This window comes from Eumetopias jubatus, unplaced genomic scaffold (assembly GCF_037043125.1).
Source record: "Eumetopias jubatus isolate StellerSeaLion01/CBP00866 unplaced genomic scaffold, mEumJub1_p1.0 scaffold_16, whole genome shotgun sequence".
NCBI lineage: Eukaryota > Metazoa > Chordata > Mammalia > Carnivora > Otariidae > Eumetopias > Eumetopias jubatus.
Window position 1 is genome coordinate 64,535,020 of NW_028274822.1, and position 20,012 is coordinate 64,555,031.

The 20,012-nt window shown below is 57.1% G+C and overlaps 1 protein-coding gene across 5 annotated transcripts in view; it reads left to right on the forward strand.

The window, feature by feature from the left end:
• TXNRD2 (thioredoxin reductase 2) overlaps window positions 1–20,012 on the forward strand; it is a 48,388-nt gene that overhangs the window by 22,024 nt on the left and 6,352 nt on the right. For all 5 annotated transcript variants that reach the window (XR_003607712.2, XR_003607713.2, XR_003607714.2 and 2 more), the window contains exons 9-12: window positions 3,906–3,925; window positions 4,761–4,852; window positions 7,296–7,470; window positions 17,273–17,409. Coding sequence is in view for 1 of the 5 variants with exons in the window: in XM_028094788.2 (XP_027950589.2) it covers window positions 3,906–3,925; window positions 4,761–4,852; window positions 7,296–7,470; window positions 17,273–17,409 (424 nt within the window). In the remaining 4 variants the exon portion in view is untranslated. The remainder of the gene's footprint in view (window positions 1–3,905; window positions 3,926–4,760; window positions 4,853–7,295; window positions 7,471–17,272; window positions 17,410–20,012) is intronic.

Consider the following 20,012-nt stretch of genomic DNA (forward strand, 5'->3'; position numbering starts at 1 on the left):
TGGAGAATCGAGGTCACTCTGCTCCACACCCCCTCGGCTCCCTGGCGCAGCTAGTCAGCATTCCGGCCTGGGGTTCACTCCAGGTCTGCTGGCCAACTCTCTGCACAGCTGGGCTCTGAGCTGGCAGCTTTGGGGTGACCTCCGTGCCACCACCTTTCTCTGGCAGCAGAGGACTTGAATGAGACCAGAGCGCCCTAGGGGCAGCTCTTCCCCACGTTGGCCTGCCACACCGCTGTTCCCACTCGCCGGCCCAGGTGGGTCCTCCCTGCTACAGCTGCACAGCTCGGCCCTCTGTCCTTGGGGCCCGGGGCTCTGTGAGGCAAGGTGTTTCTGTAACTTGGGCTGATTTAACACTGCCTCTCAGAGTTGGTCCTGGAAGGAGCTCTTTTTTTTTTTTTTTGGACCCTTATTTTGTGTCTGGAAGCTAACTAGGTATTGTGATCATTTTTCTCTTTCCCTGAGTGCAAAAGGGAAGGATATAATTTTTTTTTAATTTATTTATTTGACAGAGAGACACAGCGAGAGAAGGAACAGAAGCAGGGGGAGTGGGAGAGGGAGAAGCAGGCCTCCTGCGAAGCAGGGAGCCTGATGTGGGGCTCGATCCCACGACCCTGGGATCACAACCTGAGCCAAAGGCAGACGCCTAACGACTGAGCCACCCGGGCACACCCGGGAAGGATATAAATTTTTATCATGCAAAGAACCACAGCTATTTGGTTAGGAAAACTCATTGCTGTGAATGCTCTCATTTCCTGCTTAATGTCCACGTTCATTTAGTGTGACACCTTGTGTCCAGCAAAAGGGAGACCGGCTATCTGCCTAAGACTTGGCTACCAGCCTGTAAAGCCCCGCTGACCATCTCCCTGGCATATCCTGATGGCTGCCAGGCCCAGGGGCTGAGGAAGACAGCTCCTCGGGGTGGCATTGTTAGGAAGGCAGACGGAGAGGCTCTGGCTGGGTGGAGGTGGGCCCAGTGTCGGACCCGGGTGGGATGGGGCTGGCAGATCCCAGGCAAGCCTGGAGCCAGCCCCCACTGGGGAGGAGGCCCTGGGGACCCCCACACTCCCTGCTGCCTCCCTGGGGCACCTGAGCTCGGCAGCCCGCTTGGCATTTCCTGCACTGGTGGGGCTGCCAAGGAGCCAGGTGCCTGCCATGAGGCCCTCACTTTGTGTGGGTGCTCCCCTAAGGGAGCGGATCAGGGGCCTTCAAACTCGAGAGGCAGGTGGAGGGCTCTTTAAGCTGCGGCTTCATGGGTCTGAATTAAGGCTTTTGTTTCTGCTTCCTCCCCCATTCAGATTTTGAACGAGAAAGCCTGCCCTGTGATTAGGCTAATCCCACGGTAGTGATAGCTTCGCATGAAATGTTTGCACACTGGAGGGCACAGAGAGCTAAGTTGCCCAGAACACACGTACAACTGCATCAGGGGCTCCCAGGGTGTAGGGTGGCGGCTGCCCGCGTGGGCTGATGCCCTTGTGTCCGGGTCTCTTAATACGGTGACAAGGCGAGTGTTTCCATTCCTCCGAGGCTCACTCAGGCCCTCCCCCCAGATCCGACAAGCTGGTCCTGACTTCCGCTGCTGCCAGCACCCCTGTCCTCCTGTGGCTCACCAGGGCCGACATTGGTCCCTGCACCTTGGAAGCCAGCCTCGGCCCCATGGTTCCCAGGCCCTCTTCCTAGCCAGGGGTCCCCTCAGCAGCCAGAGGGACTTGTCTACAGTTTCAAGGGTACCTATAAAAACAAACCAGAGCCCCTCTTCCGGCCCTCCTTACCCCTCGTGATCTGGAGGCTCCAGAGTCTGTCTGGTTTTGCTTTGGCATTTTCCTACTTCAGCTCATTTGAAGGGAGTTCTCTGAGTTCTTGGATTCTGCATTCTGCAAAGAATAACGATTATTTGATGAATTGGGGGCAGGGATGGAATGAAAACCAATATTGTTGATAATCCTTGCTCACAAAGGCAAGACCCAAAATTACCTTCAAGAAGGCAGGACGCTTGTTTGCTTATGAGATTTTAGCTCTACACATGTGGTCAAGGACACCCACTTCGGAATGGCTGAGCTGGCACCGGCCTTCTCCCAGATGTGCCTTCTGTTGGTAACTCAGAGCTGGTGGCCTGAGAATGGTGGGCCCCCGTGACTGGGAGGTGGGAGCGGGAGGCCCAGAGCACTGAGGTGGCTCCGTGGGAGGAGCTGCCTGGCCGCCTGCTCTACCTCCTTGTCCAACTCCCCATCCACATAGTGCAAGAGGTTTAGGGAGGGCCCCAGGGGCTGCAGAAATAAGCCAGTTTTGCCAAAATCAGGAGACTGCCTTCCTGTGTCCTCAGCAATGTGACATGAGGATCTGGAGCTGTCCTGTAGGCTGTGGCCGGCAGCCGGCTGGCTCCTGCTGGAGGGTCCACCTCACAGAGGCCGGAAGGCTCCAAGACAGGCCGGGACAGCCCCATTGTCCAACAGAGGGGTTCCCCCAGTACCTGCATGCTGTGGCTGTCTGAGAGGCAGTCGGCCTGCGCCATGGCCACCACTGGAAACAGGGAGGAAAGGGCACTGCGTGTTTGGCATTGACGCTTTTACCCAACTTCGTGGGATGTTCAAAGCAGTTAAATTCTGCTTGCATTTTAAGTAACTCAGAATTTCACGTCTAAAAGAAAAGCCTGTACCGTTCACCGTATACATCAAGTACAAAAGACATTAGGATATGTCATTCTGAAAACGTCGCTTCACAGAGACCTACCTATTACATGTATGTGTGGCCACGTACACACGTGGATACGCACGTACGCCAACATGTCTGTCTCTTAGACATTGCTAGGCCTGTGTGGGGCCCTGAGTGCCTCTCGGTGCTCCTACCAGCTGTGGGGCCCAGGGTCCCTCTCAACTTTTTCACATGGTGAGCTCTGTTCACTTGCCCCAAACATGACTCCAGCCCAGTTCTGTCCCCAGCCCCCGAGAGGAAGCCATGTGCAGTTGCTTCCCGCAGGGCACCTGCAGCAGTATTCCACGGGATATACTGCTTTTTGAAATGGAATTATATCATTAGTACCTGCCGGGATTAGTGCTGACATTGGGCTTATCCATCCTTACATCAGCTCCTCTTATTCAAAGGCTGAAGGGGTGATCTGACAAGCCCACCCACATGTTGCCACCTGGGCGGGAATTTTCATTCCGTGTTAGGTTCTGCGCACACATGTGTATGTGTGCTTGTGTGCGTGTGTGTTCATGCGTGCAGAGTGGAGCTGGGTCCCAGTGTCCTGTGTCTCCCTCTGCCCCCAGGTGCCTTCATCCTTGCTGCAGGGAGCTGGCTCTCCTGGCCCCGGCCCGTGTGTGGCGGGGCTGGACAGGTACATGCGGGCCTTCCACGGTTTGAGGATATTCTGGCCCCAGCTGCTGCTTTCCCAGAAGCCTCCCTATTGTCCCGTGCCCTCCCCGTCCTGCAAAGCTTGTCTGCTTCCATCTTGGCTGCCGAAGATCTGGAGGGACCCCATTGGCAGAATTTACATTAGGACAGAAGGAAAACCATTCCCCTTGTTCTAATGGGACTTTTCTTCACACGCCTGTGGACTTTGCATTGATCGCACTCCCAGGACCCTTCACGGGACATGTGCTGTTCTGTCACTGACCACTCACATCCTTCACCACCAGGCAATTTTCTGATTCAGCGACACTGTGTTTGTCATTTATTTCACAGTCAGAGCCTCTGGGAAGTGGGTTTTGTGCCTTGGGACAACCTGTTTGAACAGTTAGCCTCAGCTGACTCATCAACAGTGACACGTCAACTGACCAGGCACCCCCAGAGAGCTGAAGGGCCCCGTCCCCCCTGCGGAGGCCCCAGTCAGGACAGCTGCGCGTGGGCCACGGTGGGCCACGTGTGGGACTCACCGTTCTTTCTGTCTGTGTCCATTCCTCTAACAGGTTGGTGGTCGGGGCCAGCTGTATCCTTTGCGGGCATGCAGGTGACAGCCGGCTGCGCTCACAGTCCTGAGAGTGGATACCCGGTTCCTACAGCCCCTCCCCCACGGCCCTCCCTTCCGGCAGGGAGGACGTCTGCTGCCTGGAGCCAGGCACTTACAGGGCCACTCAGTGCAGATGACCTGCACTCAGGGGACAATTTGAGGTTGACCTTTGAGGCTAGGGCTTCCTGGAGGCATTTCCTGAGCCGCACGCTGAGACGGCTGAGCCTGTCGGGCCAGCTGGATACAGCCGTGAGGCAGGTGGTGCTCCCTGGAGAGCAGCCCCGTCCAGGCCCGGTCCTTCAGAGGGAGCGGTAACACCAGAGAGGGTCAAGAGAGGAGCCATGGGAGGATCTGAGGTCAGGAGAGGGGATAGCAGAGGGAAGGTGACAGCTGGGACTGCTAGCTGGGAACGTGGGTCGAGGGCCGCTGTTGCGTTTCTTTCGCCAAGAAGACTCTTCTCTCTGTGGCTACTCAGACCCCTTGGGGGTTGGGCGGTAGGGCCAGGCACCAAAGGCTGACATTAAACTGCCAAGAGCCTGGACAAATGCCCCATGGAGGCAGAAGCCACCTGGGCCCTGGGTACTGGAGGGTGCCCACGTCCCGTGGCTACAAGAGTCCCTACCTCACCTTGGACATGGCGTTTATGAGGTCGGCGGTGGGGGATGGGGTGGAAGGGGGTCTTTGTGTTGCTGTTGGGAGCCTCCTCCAGGCTGACGGGAGATTGGTGGGGGAGTGGGTGGCTGGCCAGGGCACTGGGGGTCTCGCCCCTTGGCTCCTGATGTCACGATCCATTAGCATTCTTAGCTTCTGGCAGATGTGGCCCTGGAGTGTGCTGGCTTCCTCACCGGGCTCGGACTGGACACCACCGTCATGATAAGAAGCATCCCCCTCCGGGGCTTTGACCAGGTATGGCCACGTGTGCCCCAGGTCCCACCCTGTGCTCTTTCCCAGGCAGGTGTGGGTGTGGTCTGGCAGTGAAGTCTCAGTCTTTAGAAGCTGGCCCTTGAGTAAGGAGATTGTTCCTCAAGTAGAAAACACCTGCCAGAGTGTGGAAGGAAGGGCTGGCCCATGGAACGTGCGGCAACATGCCCCCCGGACCAAAGGGATGTTGGTGGGCACGCCAGGCCAGCCTCACAGACCACAGGGTTGGGTCAGCCCTTCTAGTCACTCCATTAGTAAGCAGAAAGCATGTGTCAGCTAACTCGCTGTCCCCCATCTCCCTTGCTGAGCCCCTCTGGTGTCTGAGTGAGGTGCCACCTCCGCAGGGGCAGCACCAGGTGAGGAAGCAGGTGCTAGACTGGTAAGGCCCTGCATGACCACCTCAGGAGAGGGCAGCCCCTGGCTGCCTTCCTAGTCACCCACCAGAGACTGAAAAGATGTGATTTATGAGTCAGGACGAGCACTATGGTGGCTCTCCTGGCCGGCGGTCCACCCTGAGCACTCAGAGCGTCCCCACAGCCTCTGGGGCCCCGCCGGTTCCACATCCTGTCCACTGTATGGGGCCAGCACTTCATGCAGCCTGCCTGTCAGGCGTGGCAGGAGCTCAGAGGGCCACCCTGTGGGGTCTGAAGAGTACAGGTTTTCCTGATCCGCGTCTGGGGCATAGACACCCCTGCTCACGGCAGAGGCATCCATGTCAGGAGCACGTGGTTTGCTGGGTTTTTTTTTTTAACTAAAACTCTTCAAGGAAAAGTCACCTGTTAAAACCGAAGTCTGGGGCTGTTGCTGTGAAGGTGTCAAAATGCCCTCTAACGTGCCCAAGAAGGAAGACAGACCCCTGTCTGTCAGTGCTCTCCAGCCTGGTGAGCTCTTGCGGAGGGAAGGAGTGGGCCTGCCCCCAGCCCCACCCCAGCCGGCGGACTCGGATACCTGGCCCTCGGTGCTGTGTGGGGCCACGCGCTTTCTTTTTCTCTTTTCTTATCTTTTTTTTTTTAAGAGTTTATTTATTTGTCAGAGAGAGAGAGAGAACAAACAAGCAGGGAAAATAGCAGGCAGAGGGAGAGGGAGAAGCAGATCCCCTGCTGAGCAGGGAGCCCGCTGTGGGCTTGATCCCAGGACCCTGATCGTGACCTGAGCCGAAGGCAGAAGCTTAACCACTGAGCCACCCAGGCGCCCCTCTTTCACTTCACTCTACACTCATGTACTAAGTGTCCACAGTGGGGCCACGGCATCCAGGGAAGGTCTCCATGCCTCGGGCCATGTGTGGAGTGTGCCGGGCAGCAGAAGGGAGCCGCACTAGGCCACGCTGCAGGACACAGAGAAGGACAAGGCCTGTGAAGCAGAGGGGCCGTAGGCATGAGGACCAGTCAGAAGACTGGTCTTCCAGCCCAGGCAGAAGTTGGGAGACCGACGAGAGGGGGTGCCCTGGGACATGGCGCTGTGGTGAGGCCGGGTGGCCCAGGCCCTGCCTCAGAAGGATGTGCAGCCCTGGTGGCCAGCCTAGGGCCGGTGGTCTGGCCCCTTGGCTCAGTTGGGCCCAGTAGTTCCCCCCCAGACTGGGACAGAGACTCCAGGCTTGTCAGGCGTCCAGAGGAATCAGCAGCCTACACTTGTGTTCTCGTGACTGGTGTGACAATCCTGAACAGGCAGGACTCCTCATGGTGTATGTTTCTAAATGAGCAGGCACCAGAGGATTTAAACAGTGGCTTTTATTTTCTCTTCAAAGAAAACGCTGTGTCCAACTAAGACTCTAACCTGTACAAGCCTCCCTAGCAGCCCCAGGAGCTGAGCCCCCATCTGTAGTCAGGGGGTGCAGAGCTTTCTAGGCTGGGAGGAGGGAGCCCTCTCAGCAGATGCCCTGGCCACCCCCACCCCCCCCACCATGCCTGCTACCTTGTATATCTTGGTGGGGAGCAGAGGGGCCCCCCCTACTGTCCCAACTCCCCAGTGGCAGAGGAGGTGACAGCATGCGGGGTGGGGAGGGAGGGGTAGCAGGTTTGGAGTCAAGTGCCATCTCGTTTGGCCAGGCCAGAGCCTCCCGGGGAAGGGGGTGTTTGTCATTGCTTTTAGTGAAGACTTAGTTAATCGGCATGTAGAGAAGAGCCCAAAGGTCAAGTGCATCCTCACCCAAGGGCCCCAGGTCCTCGGATTTGGAGCTGGCATCAGATGCTGTCCCAGCACAGCCTTCACTTCCACAGAGAACAAGGGGACCCAGAAGTGGGGGTGGACTGAGGCCACATAGCAGCAGAGGCGGGGCCTTGGACCTTCTCCTTTGGATGGACCTTTCTTGGGCTCGTCTAGGGCTTTTTCAAGCAGGCAGGAGACCACGTCCTTTTCTTCTCACAGTCATCAGGAGTGGACGTTCTCACTGCCACCTGGGCCTCACAGCACGTTCTCTTGTGCTTTGCAGCAAATGTCTTCCTTGGTCACAGAATACATGGCCTCTCAAGGCACCCGGTTCCTGAGAGGCTGTACCCCCTCAAGAGTGCGGAGGCTCCCAGATGGCCAGCTCCAGGTTACCTGGGAGGACCTCACCTCCGGCAAGGAGGACATGGGCACCTTCAACACTGTCCTGTGGGCCACAGGTAAGGGTGCGCTGAGCCACACGTGAGCCCCACGGAGGGCAGCAACACCGCCTCCCCTTCCTGCTGTTGCCAGGCCTCCCCTCACCCTGCTGGCTTTCGGAGGGGGGGCAGCTGTCACAGCACACCTCTTGGGCCATCATAACAGCCCGTGGCGTCATTTCCATCACTTCAGGGGGGTTGGTTTGAGCTCTGCAGGAGTGGATGCCCAACTGGCCTTTGTGGAAGTCACACTTTGCAGATTTCCAAAGATGGCATCAGTGATGGGGCAGAGGCCTTGGGCAGAATTAACCCATTGCTGACGTTGCCGGACATACTCCTTCCCAGGCTGGCTGCTCCCTGCACCCCAAGGGGCAGGATGGAGAGTAGGGATGCAGTGGGGGAGACGCCTGCCCAGGGCCTGGGCCTCAGCTGGTCTGAGGGAAGGGACATGGGCTTTGAGGAAAGGCACCCTGGCCAGGAGCCAGGCGGGAAGAGCAGAGAGCTCACTGTGTTCATCGTGAGCCTGCTTGTGGTTGGGGTCTGGTCGCAGAGGGCTAACGGATTCTGGGGCCAACTGCAGCACACCTGCTCGGACATCGTGCCCACCTTGACAGCTGCATCCTCTAGGGTTGGAATCTCGTTTCCCTAAGCCCCCTGCGTCTTCCTTTCTCTCGATATTTCCAGTTCGCCGGGGTCTCTCTGCGCTGAGCCCGGCCAGTTGTCCCTCCTCTGTGAACCCGGGCTCGGAATCTGTGTTGCTGTCAGAATCGTCATCTGCCTCCACGTCAGTTAACCGAATGTCTGCTGAGTGCTCAGAGGGGCAGTCACGTCAGCGTCTGTCAGGACCTGGTTGGCCTGGTCCTAGCATGCCCTGCAGTGAGGCTCCCGGGAGGAGCAGGGCTGCATCACAGAGCAGTGGACTTCCTAGAAGCCTCTCTGGTTTTCCTGAGTTCTCAGAACGCTTGGAAGTCAGACCATGACAAACTCTGGAGGAGTCCGAGCTCTTCCTTGTGTGTGGTCAACACGAGCAGCTCTAAGGAGCAAGGAAAATGCCTTGCAGTTAATGTAGTGCCTCTTGCCCAGAATTTAGTAAACAGCCACAGGAGATATTCTTGTTCAAATTGTGAAAGTAAATTGGAGGTTTATTTTGTTGAACACTGCGAAAGATTATATAACCATTTCCGATCCGGAAGCGTAAATTGACATTTGTCTTAAATTCCATTCTAAAAGGTGAAGTGGCAAGTTTCTCCCTTCCCATCTGCACCCCCAGCCTTTTCCTTTGTCCCCTGATATCACTTCGGGGACCCCAAACACCCACATCCCTCCTCTCGCTGTTGGACAGAGGCAAACACTCATGCCCATGTGCCATCCCCTAAGCCCACGCTGATGGCAGTGGCTCAGAGGGCAAGGGCCTGTGCCGTCGGAAAGCCTCGAGGTCCGCCCAGCTTCCAGACAGGTCCCTGGTGGGCGACGTGCAGGGCCCCTGGCGCACTGCCTGCTCTCCCCTCTGCAGGAGTCCGTTTTATTTTCTGTATTTTCAAAAAGAGCATCCCCCAGACAGTCTGCCCGACGTGATTGATGCTGGGGGTGGAAGCTTTCACAGTCCTTGGCCTTTGACCTTGCTCCCTGAGGCGGCGCTGCGGCGGCGGCGGCGGTTTCTGGCACGCCTCCTGGGGCTGTACGGGCATGTGCTGACTTCGCTGCTCGCTCCTGGGCCAGGTTTTGTAAACAATCAGGAGCCACTTCCCAGTTTAACAACTGGGAATGTTTTCTGCTGGTTTACCCCATAAGCCTTTAACCAAGCATCATTTCTGCTCCCAATAAAGGATGATCCGATCTAGGAGGTTAAAATAAAACACCCCTACCCCCGGAGAGGGCGGGGGGCTGAAGGGCTGGCACAGCAAACAGCTCCCAGACCATACGTCCTGCCGCAGTAGCGAGCGCTGTGTGCACACAAGCTGGGTTTTGACGAGTGTTAAAAACAGGAGGGGAAGGATGCCCCTCGTGTCCGGAGGACACACGCTGAGGTCCGCAAGGAGCTTCCATGGGGCTGAGCTTGGGCCTGGCGCCTCGGTCACAGCTGGTGAGGACAGTATGCGCAGGAATGGCGAGGTGGGCCCAGCAGTCTGCAAGCCCGGGAGGACTCGGAGCCTCTTCCTCGGCCCAGCCTTGATCTCCACGTGGTGGATTAAACACATTAGCAGTTAAAGCAGTTAATTGCTGTGCAGGGGGCCGGCTCATTGTTTGTCTCTGAATCACCCACCCACACCAGGTGTCTCAGATAATAGACTGGGAACTCGCAGCGAGGAGGATTTCCTGTCTGCAGATGTGCCGATTACAGTGCTGAGTGAAGCCAGTCAGCCTGCGCAGCGCCGCGGGCTCGAATTCACCCTGTGCAGTTAACCAGTTGTGGCCTGAATCCTCGGCCGTCGTGGGGGGCGGGGGGGAGCAGGGGCAGGATGGGGCAGCTGAGGGGACGCTTGCGCGTGAGCTGGCGCTCAGCTGAGGTTTAACTTCAACTTTCTTTCGGAGGCTGGACTGGGGGCCTCTGGAGCAAAGCCCTGGGAAAGCCGGCCCCTAAAACCGTCTCGTGCCCCTCAGCATCTCTGGGCTCTAGAAGGTTTCCTGTCCCCCTCTCGAGGCAAGGGTGGAGGCTCTGGCGTATCCCTCCCTGGGCCACAGGAGTCCTGCCCATGGTCAGAAGGCCCAGACGGCTGGTGTTCCCACCATCTGGGGTGCCGGGAAGGGCTGTCCAGGCCCCGCCTCAGCAGCCCCCTTGGTCTGTTAGGAATCAGCTCTTTCTTCTTCCTCGGACTTTGTCTAGTTGCCCACCTGTGTGTAAAACCCACAAATAACTTCTGAGTCTCTAAAATGGTATAGAGCCAGAAGGCACTGGGGGCCTGGCTTTCCAAATTCTTTTTTTTTTTTTTCTAAATTTTATTTATGTATTTGGGAGAGAGAGCACGGGGGTGGTGGTGGTGGGAGGAGCAGAGGCAGAGGGACAGGCAGACTCCGCGCTGAGCACGGAGCCTGAAGCGGGGCTCAATCCCACCACCCTTAGATCACAACCTGAGCTGAAACCAAGAGACTCTCAACCGACTAAGGCACCTAGGCGCCCCCCCCGGCTTTCCAGCTTCTAATCCAACCCCCATATTGAGGACCCCACTCCATGTACAGCCCAACTACACAGAGTGTGGCCATGGACCACAGCCAGGGAGGTGGTGGCATCCTGGAGACAATGAGGGGGCCTGCGGTGCTCAGGGAGTGGAGTGCATCTGCCTGGGGGGGGCCCGCAACCCAGGGCTCCCCTCTCTACCATGGGGACTGCTGGCTCCGGTTTCCAGGAGGCCACCTTGGTCAGCTGATGGCTCCATGCCACAGACACCCCCCTTCGAGTCCTTGTGGAATATCCCCCCGCCCCCGAGTGCCGGGTAGCAGCCCTGGGAAATGGGGGCAAAACGGGAAGTGAGCCCCCGAGGCTGGGCATTCATGGGCAGGGGTCTCTGAGTCCAGTACGAAGGATGGAGCAGTCCAGGACCCGCATGCCTCCTGACAGCTGTGAGAACCCAGGCTCTCCACAGCTGGCGCTGGGCTGCTGGAGACGGGCCGGCAGGCAGAGCGTGGGTGCGACCTTGTTGAGAGAAGCCCAGTCCAAGGCCACCGGGCCTGTTCTTTGGGCCTGTGTCTTGCTGTGGCTGTAGGAAGCTGCGTGTGGCCGTGTTCTTCCCAGGGGGTACTTCGGAGTGACCTAACCACCTGTCCCACACGCAGACCCCCCGGCTCACCTAAGGCCCACCTGTCTCCGCCGTCCAGGCCTGAAGAGAAGCACTGCTCTGCTTGTGAGCCCCTCATATGCCAACACCTTTTTATTTCAGTGTAAACGTCAAGTGTGTAACTAGCAACGTGAAGAGAGACTTAGATCTGTTTGTGTATGTGGTGTGCTTTCTTGGAGGCAAAGAGGACGTTCATGGAGCTCTTCCTGTAGGCACCTCCCACAGGCCAAGAGAAGTGGCTGGGCCTGAGACCACGGCCTTCCCCACCACACCGTGTGGCCCCTGCTTGTGAACCAGCGCCATTGACTCGGTGGCTGTCATTTATCTCAGCTCTGGCTCACCGTGGCACCAACCCATTGCAGAGGCCAGGCAAGGGCAGTGGGAAGGCAGCGCCCGGGCTAACAGACCAGCCCTCTGCCCTCTGCTTGGGATGCCCTGCACCGCCACAGGGCCAAGAGCAGTACCAGGCCTGCGAGCCGGCTCCTGCCTGTGTCCAGGGTCACCTTGACCCCCACAGTCCTCAGACCCAGGCCAGCCTGCCTTCGCCCTCATGGTCTTTGTACCAAGTCAAACTCAATATTTATGGTTAGAACTTGGTCGAAGCCAGTTGCTTTAAAAAGAAAAAGAAGAAAGCTGTAGTGAAAATGCTTCTAAAGGTAAATAGGCATCGTTTTTATGCATTAATGTGCACTAGCTAAATTTTGCAAGTGCTACTGGGAGCCATCAGGCAGCAAGAAGGTTATATTGACATTTGTAATTGTTATAGCAATAATTACTACCTGCCAGGGAACGTGTTCCTTCCTGGGGGTTCCCGTGGACCAAGCTGCAGCTGGGCCCAAGCTGGAGGCTCCACCAAGTTCCAGGGCTGGCTGTGGGGGTTTAGGAGCCCATGTGAGCTTATTTTATGTGTTGTCAGTGCTGCGCACAGGCTTGAATAGGCAACGCCCATGATGTGTTTCGGAGGGGGGAGGAGAGGGAGGGATAGCGGTGAGCAGTGTCATCAGGATGGCCGGGGTGGTGGGGGGCAGTGGCAGGTGCTGGTGGTCACAGTAAGCCACAAGCCTCAGGTCATGCTAGGGTTCACTTATTCATTCAGCAAACGTTGAGCCCTACTTAGGCCCCAGGGCAGCAGGACGGGTCCTCTGCCCTGCTCTTGGGGGACTTAAGGTTGTGGCTGGGGTTCTGGGGCTCTTGTAGAAGGGACCATTCGAGAAAATAAAAGGAGCCCTTTGCTGTTGTTATTCTGTCCCCTAAAGTCTCAAAGATGACAAGAGACACATAATAAATTTTTTAAAAGGTAGGCCTCAAGGGATCTGACTAGGGGTACCAAAGGTGTGAGTTCCGCCTTCTGCGTCTGGTCCGGGGTGTCCCACAGGCCAGCCTAGGGGGAGTGGCTGGCCCTGCGGGGCCACGCATGTGCCCCCCAGGAGGGGTGCTCAGGCCCTCCGTGAGCCTGCGGGAAGCTGCTGGTCCGGCCTCCTGGACCCCCATCCTCCTGGCACTCACTCCCTCTGCGTGATCAGAGCCCCTCATTTGCTCTGTCATACTCCGGCTGACACCTAAATCTTACCTCATTACACGGATTGCCCTTCACTCGTCGGAACGTGTGCTCTAGGCAGGCGTGAAATTGGAGGGAATGCCCATTTTCCTGCATGGGGCAGAAAGAGGCCCAGGAAACTGCATGTGTCCAGTTGTCTGTGTCCCTGGGCCCAGCTGTGCAGGTAGGAATGACCAAAGCCGCCATCTGGGGAGTCTTTGACCTCCAGCTTTCTCCAGCCTCCTCCAGCTGGCTGGGTGAGTGTGGTGGCCGGGCTGCCTCCCTGGGCCCGTAGCGGCAGCTGGTGGGACTCCAGTGCCTCAAGGGGAGGGCTGGCCTGGTCCAGCTGCCCCGGGAGCTCTCAGGGCTGAATGCGGCTTCCTGCACCATTTCAGGGCCCTCGGGTGTCCTGGATGCTGGGCACCACGAGGGAGGGACTGTCTTACCTTGGTGACACCAGGGATCACATGGTCCCTTAAAGGGACTGAGACCGGCAGACAAGGCTGAGCTTGGTGAGGGAAGCAGCTCCAAGGGCCCATCCACACATTTATTTGGACATTGCCTCCAAGGGGGAAGTGAGAACATGTTTGCATCTGGAATCTTAATGCCCTCATTTGCGGTAAATATGATGGAATGTCATTCACGTATCATATGCGAAGCTCTTAGAAGGCAATCAAGTCATGGAGATTTGTATAAATAAATGAAAAAAGGCAAGGAACGGGCAGTTCACAGAAGGAAATACAGCTACTGAAAACGTGGCCCAAAGTCCTTAATTTCACTGGTAAATATACTGGCAATCAAAGAAGGGGAAATTATAACATCGGCTGGAGGGAAGGAGCAAGCCCCAGAAGGAGCCTTCCACCCAGGCGCAGCTCCCGGCCCTGGGCCGGGGAAGCCCCACCTGGCTGGCTGGCCTTCCTCTGAGGACTGTCCCAAGGAACTAAACCGACATGTGGACAGACTGCCATCCCCATCCCCGTGTGTCCAGGGAGCAGAGATGGCAGGAGCCAATCCAGGGAAGCCATTCAGCAGCGCTGGCAAACCCGAGCTGGGTGCCAAAGAGCCGAGGCCCCAGGGAGCAAGAGATCCCGCAGGGCATGGAGCAAATGGCTTGCTGGGGGTGTGGAAAGCACCATGTGCGACATACAGGGTGATGTACCTGGTTGGGGGGGTGCCATGGAGGCACCCATCTTTCCCCGAATCACCTGAGGAGTCCTACCTTTGTTTTTGCATAAGAGGAAAATGGTGAGGGAGAAGACTTTGCATGTTGCCTGGGTCTTGCTTCTGGCCATGTACGTCTGACTTGGACTGGGCATCATCCATGGGACCAGAGCTGCCCTGCTTGCATGGCTGGCCACTGGGTCCCCACCCTAGCACCCATGCTCTGCCTTCCTTGGGGGCTCCAGGCCTGAGCTGAGAGGGGCCCCACACCATCTGACTGGGCCACCAGCACCTGTGGGGAGACATGACTCTGCTCTGAGCACAAGGCAACAGAACTTTGAGGGTCATGGGGTATGTCTGTCCCTCCTCCATGACCCTTATCCAGGTGGTTTGCTCAGTGAGGCCCGCCTCCCGGCTGTGGCCCCATGGAGCTGGCGGGGCCTACCACAGCTATGTGGCATGGCCCACAGAATGGGGTGCCTGGGTGGAGCTGGGCCCCCTGTCGACCTCAGGCCTCCCCGACACATGCCCTGCCAGCACGGCTTCCAAAACCCAAAGTGCCCATGGCTGCCCTTTTAATTAAGGCTGTTTCTGACTGTTTGGGGCAGCCTCTCTCTTCCTTCGCTGTTCATTCCAGAAGCATCGATGGAGTGCCTTCCACAAGTTGGGCATATTCTGTCTACCCCCACTGCTGTTACTCCTTTTAAATTTATCTTTATATTCTTTGAGACCTTGGATGTGGTTAGACTGACATCTGTGAGGTGTGTGGTTACCGTGGTTACCAGGAGGCACAAGGAAACACTCCTGGCCTCCCAGGACCAGCCGGGCAGGAGTGCAGTGTGGCCAGCGTCAGAGCGGAGTGGTCTGCAGGCAGCCAGCTTCGTCTTCGGACGCTCCAGCCTTGGCCTGGAGTGATCGATCGCCAGGAGGTCGTGGGCCTGGCAAGCTGTTGTATGCCCTGCTCCCCAGAACTGGGAGTCTGGGGAGGAGCCTGAGGGCTCAGCTGTGAGTCCCCTGCCTGCAGGGACTTTCTCGGCCCACCCAGCAGACCCCCACCAGGCCTGCCCACTGGGCCCATCTCCTTCCTTGCTGAGGCCCATCTCCTTCCTTGCTGAGGCCCAGCACCTTCCAGTCCCTTCCGAGGTGCACAAGAGCTCCCAGGCACCAGCTGGATCCCCTGCTCAGGAATCAGGCCTGGGCCCCCATGCTGCCTCCTCCAGGCAGGACACTGGCCAGCATGCCCTGTTGCACCCTGCATGCTCATGCATCTCCGTTCATGTGACTAGGGCCGGCGTCGGTGGCGTCAGGAGGCAGGGACCTCCAGAGCCTCATGTCGCGTCGCGTCGCCGGTGTCTGGTATTCTGGGCGATGGGTGTCAGCCCGCCCAACATCTGATTCCTGCGGCCAGGCAGAGTGAAGAGGCCGGAGCCCGCTCCCCATGAACTTGAGAAGCACGGCTTAGTCGAGTCTCTGTGTTTTGACTTCCCACTCTGGGAGAGCAGCTGGAGACTTAAGGTTTCCCTTTCACAGGACTCGGTCTTCCAGATGTTCAGCTTGGTACCACCCACTACCCGATCTCTTGTGTATCTGAGCCACCATGAGCTGTGGGAACTGTGCCTTTGACACTGTTCATCTTTGCCTTCAGGGCATTCTTGGAGCCCCGAGGGGCTGCCACTGCCCTCCCAGGGCCCAGCAGGATGAGCTGCCTTTGCCACCCCTTAGCTTAGTGAGGCCACATTGTCTGAGTTAGGGGACAAAGGGACCTCTGCTGGCAGCTCAGCTGTGACAAGGCCCAGGGCTGGAAGCGTGTGAAGCCTGGCAGGGAGGCTGGTGCCGCCATGCCCAGCCCCTGCTGGCTTTGCACCCCAGAGTTGCTCATCAGGATTAGCCCAAATGACTGCACCCAAGGATGGCTATGGTGTGTGGTTTGGGCTCTGCCTTTCTGTCCGTCTCTAGGGGTCTCTGAGCTGGGGATGTCTGCTGGCCAGGTGCCACGAGAGGAGGAGCTAAGGGCCTGGAGTGTGGAGCTGGCCAAGGCCGGGCCTCTAGCCCCACTTACTCAGCCCCTGCGCTGGCTGCCCTGAGACCCCGAGCAGGGCTTAAGTCCATGCATTCTCGCCGCCTGCTCTGGAGGATGTCCGGCTGCCCAACTCTGGGGACACAAGGCCACAGCCTATTCACACAGAACCAATCTGGTGGCAGGATAGAAGTGTAGATCCACCACAAAGCACCATCCTGAGTATGAGCCTGCAGGAAAAGCAACCTGTGGGAGGGTGGGAAACCCCGGGGTCACGGACAGAGTGGGAGGGAAGGGCCACGTGGGGACTCAGCAGGCTGTCGGCTCACTTGGGGCCCACAGGCACGCTCCACAGAGACTGAGACACACACAAGCACACACCCCGGCCCCGCTGGAAAATGCAAGCAGAGGGTGGGAGCCACAGTTTCTGTGAGAGGCCCCGGGTGGTGTATATTCCGTGTCTTCCCCTCAGGGCCTGATGCCTGCAGAGGCTGCAAGGCCCTGTCATGTGTCTGCAGCTGTGGCTATGGTGACCTTTGATCACGCTCTGCTGTGTCCACAAGGCATCCATGCCTGAAGTGGGCTGCCTCCCAGAACCTGCCCCTGCGGTGGGGAAGCATTGAGGTCACCGTCCAGGGATGGGGCGCGCATACTCTTGGGTCGTCGCTACTTCTAGACATTTTCTGTGGTCAGAGCCATAGGAACTTTGTACTGAAAAAAAAAAAAGACTCGAATTTCCAATTCAAATTTGACTTTACGAGGTTTTAACTGTCTTTTTCAAACGGCACGTAAGATCTGTCTGCAGCTTTATTGTTAGAATATAATCGTTTTAGGACGTGCAGTGGAAATATGGGTTGCCGTAGTCTCCTGAGCGAATTATCTTTGTATGTGCTGGGTTGTCAACTGCATATAATTAGGCCCATTTGTTTCAGATTATTTACAAGTTATGGGAACTTTTTTTTCCATTTTTATTTTTTGTTGTTTGAGTATATGAAATGTACCTGATTTAAGAAATCAAAATTGTATCATAGGATGTGTTTAGAGAAGTCTTGTCCCCATATCTGCTTCCTCCACCCCTTTCCCTTCCTTTCTGTTCCTCTTCATCCTGCTTCATCCTCTCATTGATTCTTTGCAAATAAAGGTGTGGGGGTGTATGCGTATATGTATATGTTCGTGTGTGCATGTGAGGCCACAGAGGCCGGGAGCCCCTAGACATTGTTGCACTTGATGTTTTACCAATTCCAAGTGGGCATGCTGAGAAGCGTTCTGAATAAACCAAGGAATCTCAGTTGGAACTCCTAAAAGTCTTTCAGCCTTGCTCTTTATTTCCTTCAGGTCGAATTCCAGAAACCAGAAGTCTGAATCTAGAGAAGGCTGGAGTAAACATCAACCCCAACAGTCAGAAAATCCTGGTCGATGCTCAGGAAACCACCTCCATCCCCCACATTTATGCCATCGGAGATGTAGCAGAGGTACGGCCTGCACCTGCCACCTGGCCTCACCACCCCATCCCCCCACCCCGGCTGGGCCTCGGGGACCTAACGAGGCTCACAGAGGCTCTGGGCCAAACCCCAAGTACTGTTAGACCCAAGTTCTGGGAAGGATTGGGTACCAGCCTCTGCTTGCTCGAATGTTCCTCCTTTCTATGGGGCAAAGGGGGGTGGGGAAGGCTTAAAAACTAAAAGCGCCATCAACAAATTCCTCTTGTGCACCTCCCCATATGTCAGCTCTGAGGGAGGGACATCTGTTTGCACACAACATGGGCCTCGACTTCCTGAAGGTGGGCTGGAGGTACAGAGCCCTAGAAATGCTGCTGCTGGGCAGAGCCTTGGGGCTATCTGGCCCTGCAGCACTGGGCCTGACTTCCTCGCCTCAGTTTATCCTCTCATCTGTGGAGGGGTCAGTACTCTCCCTGACTGGGCTGTCAGACGGGGACACAGCCCTACTCACCAGGCCTCCCTGCTCCTCCCCTTGTGAGTCCTTGGCGGAAGCCCTGCCCCCAGCCTGGGACGCATCTGGTTGGCGCCCCTCCCCTCTTCATGGCCCTGTCAGGGCTGGTCAGTCGTGGGACCCCCACATTCCCAAAGCCTCAGGAGCAGTCGGCCTGTCCTGTACATGTGCAGCATGGCCCAAGGAAGGTGGCTTGGGAGGGGCCCTGGCCAAAGGAGCCTGAGAGATGCGCCAGACCCTCCAGACCCCAGGAGGCCTCTTGGTGGCCAGTCCTGCCAGTGTCATGGACATGTTAGTTTCCTGGGGCTGCCATTACAGATCACCACAGGCTGAGTGGCTTAGACCGACAGAAATGTATTCTCTCACAATCTGGGGGCCAGAAGTCTGTGTGGGCAGGGCTTTGCTCCCTCCGAAGCCTCTAGGGGAGGACATGTCCTCATCTGTCAGGCACTCCAGACTTGGACCTGCAGCATCGTGTGTGTGTGGGGGGGGGGGGGGGCACTCCAGACTTGGACCTGCAGCATCGTGTGTGTGTGTGTGTGTGTGTGTGTGTGTGTGTGTGTGTGTGTGTGTCCTTGTTTCTTTCTTCTCAGGACCCTCATTGGATTTAGGACCCACCCTAAGTGGGGTGATCTCAATTCTTTCCTTAATTATATCTGCAAAGAGCCTCATTTCCAAACAAGGTCCCATTCTGAAGTTCCAGGCAGATGTGAATTTGGGGGATGCTGTTAAACCCGCCATGATGTGTTCTGGCACCAGCCACTTTTCTGGGTTCTGGCTGCTGCAGGAACAGACAAAAGTCTTAGCCCTCGTGGTGACATTCTGGTCGGGGTCACAGATGAGAAGTGAGTAAGTGAACCGTTTGAGGCAGATGTCAGAAGATGCTTAGTGTGGCGGTCAAGGAGACCTGAGGGAGGAGCAGAGCGAGGCAGAGGCCCAGGCGAGCTCAGCGAGGATGCTTGTGCCTACCCAAGAGTTCAAGCACTGCCCTGCCCACGCACACCCCAGACCCCACTTTGGGAAATGCCTGGGGGTAAGGGGAGCCAGTATCTACGGCAAGTGGGTCCCTGAGTGGGGCATCCCGGAGCTGAGGGGATACGGGTGGCAGTTGTCCCCAGTGCTACGGGACCATCCCTCCCTCAGCCTCTGCTGCAGCTCATGATGGGTGGGTCTCCCGGAGAGCTTGGCACACTCATGGAGACGGACCAGGGCAGGAGGCCGTGAAAGGCTGGGCCTTCCCTTTGTTCCTGAGGGGCCAGCCTACCCATCTGGCTCAGGTCTGTCCTGCAGACACTTGACTCCATACAAACCCCTCCTGTTAGGACAACATGGCCTCTGCTGTGCCCATTGTACCAGAAGGGTCACCCACTAGCCGTGGTCAGTGCTGACATATGAGCCAAGGGGCCGCCACTCGAGTCCTTCAGGCTGCCCCTGAGCCCAGGCTCATGAAATGGTGTGTGGGGAGCAGACCAACTGGAGGCAAGACCGCAGGGACAGCTTGCTGGGGCATGTGGTCAGAGCTCTGGCCCCTCCTCCCACTGAGTCCCCTCTGACCATCTAGTTGACCTGCTGGTGTGGACGGAAGTGAGTGGCTTCATGTGCCCGCTAGACCGGGCAGCATTGCTACTCGTGTGATCTCTGGCAGTGGGGACGTGGCACTCTGCCTTGGCACCTTCGGTGTTCATCGTGGGCGCTGCGGCCCAAGATAGCGCTCTTGGTCCCAGGAGGGAGTGCCGCTCATATTATAGCGGACTTTCTGCGGGCCCCAGGAGCTGAGTGAGGCGGAGAGCCATCGGCAGCAGGGCTCATGCCGACATAGCGGAAACCATAGTATTTCAGACTGTGTTGCCAGAAATAGTACACACAAAGGCAATGTCTATTGAATTATTAAATCCACTCAGTTGGAAAGGTCATTCTGGGCAGTCCAAAGAGTTAACACCCAGTGGTCTGGCGTGAGGTGCGGAAGAGTCCAGCAGGCGGGCGGGGCGGCCATTGTCTAGTGCCATATTGTGTGCTGTGCGCATGGACGTTTCCACAGTTAGTCAGGCCCGGTGGAATGCATGGGCTGCTTTCACGAGTTTATCTCTGCGGATCTCTATTCATTTCTGGAATGTCAAACAACATC